Source organism: Chrysochloris asiatica, unplaced genomic scaffold (assembly GCF_000296735.1).
Source record: "Chrysochloris asiatica unplaced genomic scaffold, ChrAsi1.0 scaffold00119, whole genome shotgun sequence".
In the NCBI taxonomy this organism is placed as follows: Eukaryota; Metazoa; Chordata; class Mammalia; order Afrosoricida; family Chrysochloridae; genus Chrysochloris; species Chrysochloris asiatica.
In genome coordinates, this window is record NW_006408637.1 from 4,439,596 (window position 1) to 4,445,114 (window position 5,519).

The 5,519-nt window shown below is 38.8% G+C and overlaps 1 protein-coding gene across 1 annotated transcript in view; it reads left to right on the top strand.

Moving 5' to 3' along the window:
- The window catches only part of WDR64 (WD repeat domain 64), a 457,550-nt gene that overhangs the window by 411,195 nt on the left and 40,836 nt on the right, over positions 1-5,519 (top strand). The window contains exon 24 of the mRNA XM_006868582.1: positions 1,276-1,381. Within this exon, the coding sequence (XP_006868644.1) occupies positions 1,276-1,381 (106 nt within the window). The remainder of the gene's footprint in view (positions 1-1,275; positions 1,382-5,519) is intronic.

Genomic DNA, 5,519 nt, shown 5'->3' on the forward strand with positions numbered 1-5,519 from the left:
AAAAATCAAACAACATATTACATTAAGCAAATCTGCTGCACAAGACCTCTTTAAACTGTTCAAAGCAAGGATGTCAGTTTAAGAACTAAGGTGCACCTGACCCAAACCATGGTATTCTCAATGCATGTCAAAGTTGTACAGTGAATAAGGAAGACCATAGAAGAATTGATGCATTTGAATAATAGTAGTGGAGGGGAATATTAAAAGTACCATTGACTCCCATAAGAAATTCTGTGTTGAAAGAAGTACAGCCAAAATGCTCATTAGGAACTAGAATGCCATACTTTTCTCATATTTCCGACATATTATGAGGAGGGACCAGTCCCTGGAGAAGAACATCATGCTTGGTAAAGTGGATGGTCAGCAAAAAAGATGAAATCCCCTAACCAGATGGATTGACACAGTGGCAGCAGTAATGGGCTCAAGCATAGCAGCAGCTGTGATACTGGCACAAGACTGGGCAGTGTTTCATTCTGTTGTGTGTAAGGCCACTATGAGTTGGTCCCGACTCAACAGCACCAACAAGTATATTTTAACAATAGGGGAGTGTGCACATTCCAAAGAGAGGTGACCCAGTGGGATGAGGAAATCTTTGAAAAATATTATTAATATTACATGTAAGTAATGTTTTGCTTAAAATAATTCAAAAATTATTGTAGAAAATGAAGCCAAATTCAAAAAAAGACATTGAACTAGGGATATCATTACTAACATCATACAGATCATGACTGAAAACAGAATACCAGAAATATGTTTGCTTGTGCTTTATTGACTATGCAAAGACTATGTGGATCATGAAAAGCTAGGAATAGCATTGTAAAGAATGCATATTCCAGAATACTTAATTGCGCTCATGAGAGTCCCGTACATAGACCAAGAGGCAGACATAACAAAGGAATATTGATGGTTTAAAAGCAAGAAAGGCACCTAACAATAGCAACGCTAGGGAAGCTGCCCTGAGTCATATAAAAGGCAAATACTTGTTTTGTAACACATGTTTCCAGTCCCTAATACACAATTTTCTTCTAATGGCTATCAATGAATTTAAATACATGGACTGTTCCACCTTATTAGAAATCTCTTTGGTTTCTTAGAGAAAATTCTGGGAAGCCAGGTGGCATAAGAATTAAGTGCAGAAAGTAGTGTGCTTAGGGTTAATGCAAAGAGACTCTGGGAATTTGAGTGCCAGCAAAGGAAGGACAAGTGAATACTTCAGTTGGTAGGATAAAAAATGTGGGGCCATAATTAATATTTTCTTATATCTTTATATTTTAGATGGAGAAAAATGAGTTCAATGTCTTTGCTTTTCAAACGTACACCACCCAAGGCCTTTGAAGTGGAACAGGATTTTAAGTTTTTCCAATCTCTTTCCTCACCCAAGGTATCTTAAACAAACAAACTCACAAAAACCCTTTACATTTGCTTTCTTGAATTCGAATATGTCCAGTAATACAGTGTATTTGTTCTCTACTGCTGCTGTTAACAAATTACCACAAACTTGTGCCTTAATATTTATCTGTACTTCTGCAGATCAGCAGCTCACCACATGTATAATGGGACCAAAATGAATGTCAGCATTGCTATGTTCCTTTCTGAATACTTTAAGGCTTTAAGATAATATATTCCCCTGTCTTTTCAAGTTTCTGGAGGCCACTCACATTGCTTCACTTATGGTCCCTTTCTTCCATCTTCAAAACTAGTAACCTTGCATCTCTCTGAGCATTCTTCCACTGTTATAGCTACCTCTTTCAGATGAGAAAAAAATGTATACGATTAGATTGGATTAACCTGGATAATACAGGCTACTCTCCCCATCTCAAGATTTTTAACCTTAATCATATCTATACAGCTCTTCTTCTAAGTAAGTTTTCAGATGTTATTTTGGGGGTTTATCCTTCCTATCATGAATATATATGCTTTTCTTCAGTGTAAAATTAGGAGAAAAAAGTATATGGCTATTCATCCTGCAGTTATTTTTAACAATTTTAGAAACTGGATATGAGTCTTTAGGCTAAGCTCTGACATTAATTAAAATGAATTTCCTCAATATCCTCCTCCACAAAATAAACCAAACAGATCTTTCTGAACTTATCTTCCATTTTAACCTACAGTTGCTTCTTTTTTTCTTTTTAAGTTTTTATTGTGAATTGAGTTATAGTTTACGTGGGAGAGTATCAGCTTTACATTTATCCTATTGTATTTCGTTTCATTGCAGTGATTAAAATCCCCTCCATATATCATCATTCAAAAGCATTTGCTTCCATTCCCTCTGTTGTTTGTTTGTTTATTTGTTTGTTTTTAATCTGGATATATACAAAAGCACTCAGGAATATACAACCATCCAAACAACCAAAGGGTATACCACACAAGCCTGCCCCCAGCCATCAGCATACAGCCCCTCTCCTTCACTGAGTCTAGAGTCCCCAGCCACTCCATCTCTCCATATCATCATCTCTGCCTCCATCTCTAGCATTGCTGCTTCTCTGGATAGGGTTCTGCACTACGCTCTTCTCCCTTGATGGTACCAGGGTCCTCCACTCCTGGACTACAAGATCAGTCACTCCCCTCCTTTTGTTGCAAAATGTCTACCTTCACGTTGGCAACACTCACAATCAGTCCTGATAGCAGTTATTCACTATTGAACCACAAGAGTCTTATTCCCACCTCTTTTCACCAGCCGCATCCAGACAGGTTGGAAACTATTCAGTGGAGAGTCTATCTTCCCCCACACCCACTGAAACTAGGTTCTCTCTTGAAAGCTTGTAAGCCAGTCACTTCATTCCTTTGTAGCCCCCCTCTTCCTCATTTTAGGTAACCAATGTCTAATTTGCCCATCCCTGTCAACCCTGTGTACCAAGGGGGTAGGAATGATCCTAGCTGTAAAGATTTATTCCCTCTTTTGAGCTACTACATCCAAAAGTATAGGTCAAGTTCATCAAATTGTAGCGGATTACTCTTTTTTTCCTCTTCTTTCTTCCTTTAGTCAAATTCTGATCATCCAGCCATTGAAACCAAGTCAAATGGGTACTATCTGCTAGTATGGGTGTTCTTGTGCATCTCCCCTCACATAATATCAGCTGGACGCTTCACTCTGTGTTCTAGTCCTCTGTGTCCATGTCCCTGCCCCTGAGCTCAGGAGTTCCCAGGTCTTGCCATACTGCTGTCCAACCAGGTCTCAATCCAGGTTGATAGGAGTCTTTTGAAAATGGTTGTACCTAGCTCACATCTTCATTGCTGTTTTTCCCCAACTTCCCCTTATTGGTGACCATCATGGTCACCAGCAAGACCAAATGCCTGGTTTGGAAAGGGGTTTGCCCTGAGGGGACCCAACTGCTTACCTTGATGGCTCCCGGCAAACAACTTGCTTGTTCTTGTAGTAGTCAATCGGACTGTTGTTATTATTTTTTTTTTTCCTGCTGGTCTTTCTTTCAAGAAGTATCTTCTGTTCTTCTAGCCACTCCAGACTGGTCTGCTTGTTCTTTCAAGTGGAAATTTCCCACCTCAGAAGACTATGGATGGGGTTCAGGATTATACCTAATGTCTTATGCAATGCAAAGGCTCCGCAGAAAGCCTCCTTCACTAGGCAAGTTCTAGCTTCATTTTAAGTATTCCAATTAGTTATAGACTGAAGATGGACTTACAAGCTTTCTATGGTGATGTTTCTGGCTATTCCTTTCTCTCCCCTTCAAGTGTCTCTTTTATAATAGTAGATAAGGGAAACCAAGATTCAAAAGATAATCAAGCATCTTAACATTATTTCCCCTCTTACCCATTCAAACCATGCTTCAATCCCTGTATTCCAGAGCCCTGTTGTTCCAAGGTTGATCACACATCACTGTTTACCTCTCCCATTTAGCTCATGCAGACCTGCCTAAATGTTCTCCCATCTGCCTTGCTCTCCCATTCCCCTTCCCCTTCTAGTGTATTGTCTCCCACAACACACAAACTATCCTGTGTCTATTCCCTGCCCTGTGCTCCACCTTCCCCTCCCTCACCTTGCCCCACCCACGACACCCTGATTACCAACAAAGTTGTGGGGGTTTTTCCCTTTTAGTGTGGGTACTTTTTCTTAGTCTTTAACAATAATACTCCTATGCAGTATTTCTCCTTTTGTGACTGACTAATTTCACTCAACATAGTGTCCTCAAGGTTCATCCATGTTATGCAGTGGCTTGCAGCTTCCTTGTTATTCTTCAAGGTAACATAATATTCCATTGTGTGTATGCACCAAACTTTGTGTATTCATTCTTCCATTGATAGGCACTTAGACTGTCTCCATCTTTTTGCTATTGTAAATAGTGCTACTATGAACATTATATGCTACCATATGCTATGGTGTGCATATGTCTACTCGTGTTATGGCTCGTATTTCTTGTGGATAAATACCAAGTAGAGGAATTGCTAGATGATAAGGTATTTCTGTTTCCAACTTTCTGAGGAAGTGCCATGCTGTTTTCCAGAGTGGTTGGACCATTTTGCAATCCCACCAGCAATGTAGGGGGGTCCCAGTCTCTCCACATCCCCGCCAGCATTTATTGTCCTCTACTTCTTTTATCTTTGCTGTTATTGCTGGTGTGAGATGATATCTCATTGTTGTTTTGATTTGCATCTCTCTAATGGCTAGAGATTGTGAACATATCTTCATATGTTTGTTGGCTGCCTGGATCTCCTCCTTGGTGAAGTGTCTGTTCGTGTCCTGTGCCCATTTTTTAATTGGGTTATTTGTCGTTTTCTTGTAGAGGTGTTGTAGTTTCCTATATGTTTTAGAAATGAATCCCTTGTCTGATGTGTCATTGCAAAAGATTTTTTCCCATTCTGTGGGCTCACTTTTTAGTCTTTTGGTGAAGTTTTTTGATGCACATAAGGTTTTAATTTTTAGTATGTCCCAATCATCTATTTTGTCTACTTTTGTTTATATAGTTTTCACAAAGTTTAGTAGTCGTTTGTGCCCTGTATTAGAGCCCTCATATGTGTCCCTAGTTTTTCTTCGATGGCCTTTATTACTCTGGGATTCAGATTTAGGTCAGTTACTCCCTTTTCTACTAGACTAGTTATTGTCTCCCTAAACATTCCTTTCAGTATTCTGCCCCTATAGCTTTGTTTAGTGCTTTTCAGCTCACCTGGAATAACCTGGTCATATCTATAACTTATCTCTGTCCAAGTGCCTTCTACCTTGTGCCACATATAACTAACAAAGGATTCTGGATACATATAAGTAAATAACTTTTAAAAATCAATAAGTAAAACACACAATCCAATTTTTAAATGGTCAAAAACTTGAATAGGTACTTCACACAAAAGAATTGCCAGTGAACACTTGAAAAGATGCTCAATCTTATTAGTAATATGGGCAAACAAATCAATAACACTACAGAATACTATTAAACTCTAACAATATTGACAACTATTAAAAAGTCTACAAAAGTTAGTATGCATTTGAGACCAACCTGGAGTGGCTAGAAGAACAGAAGATACTTCTTGAAAGAAAGACCTACAGGAAAAATATAAAACAACATAGG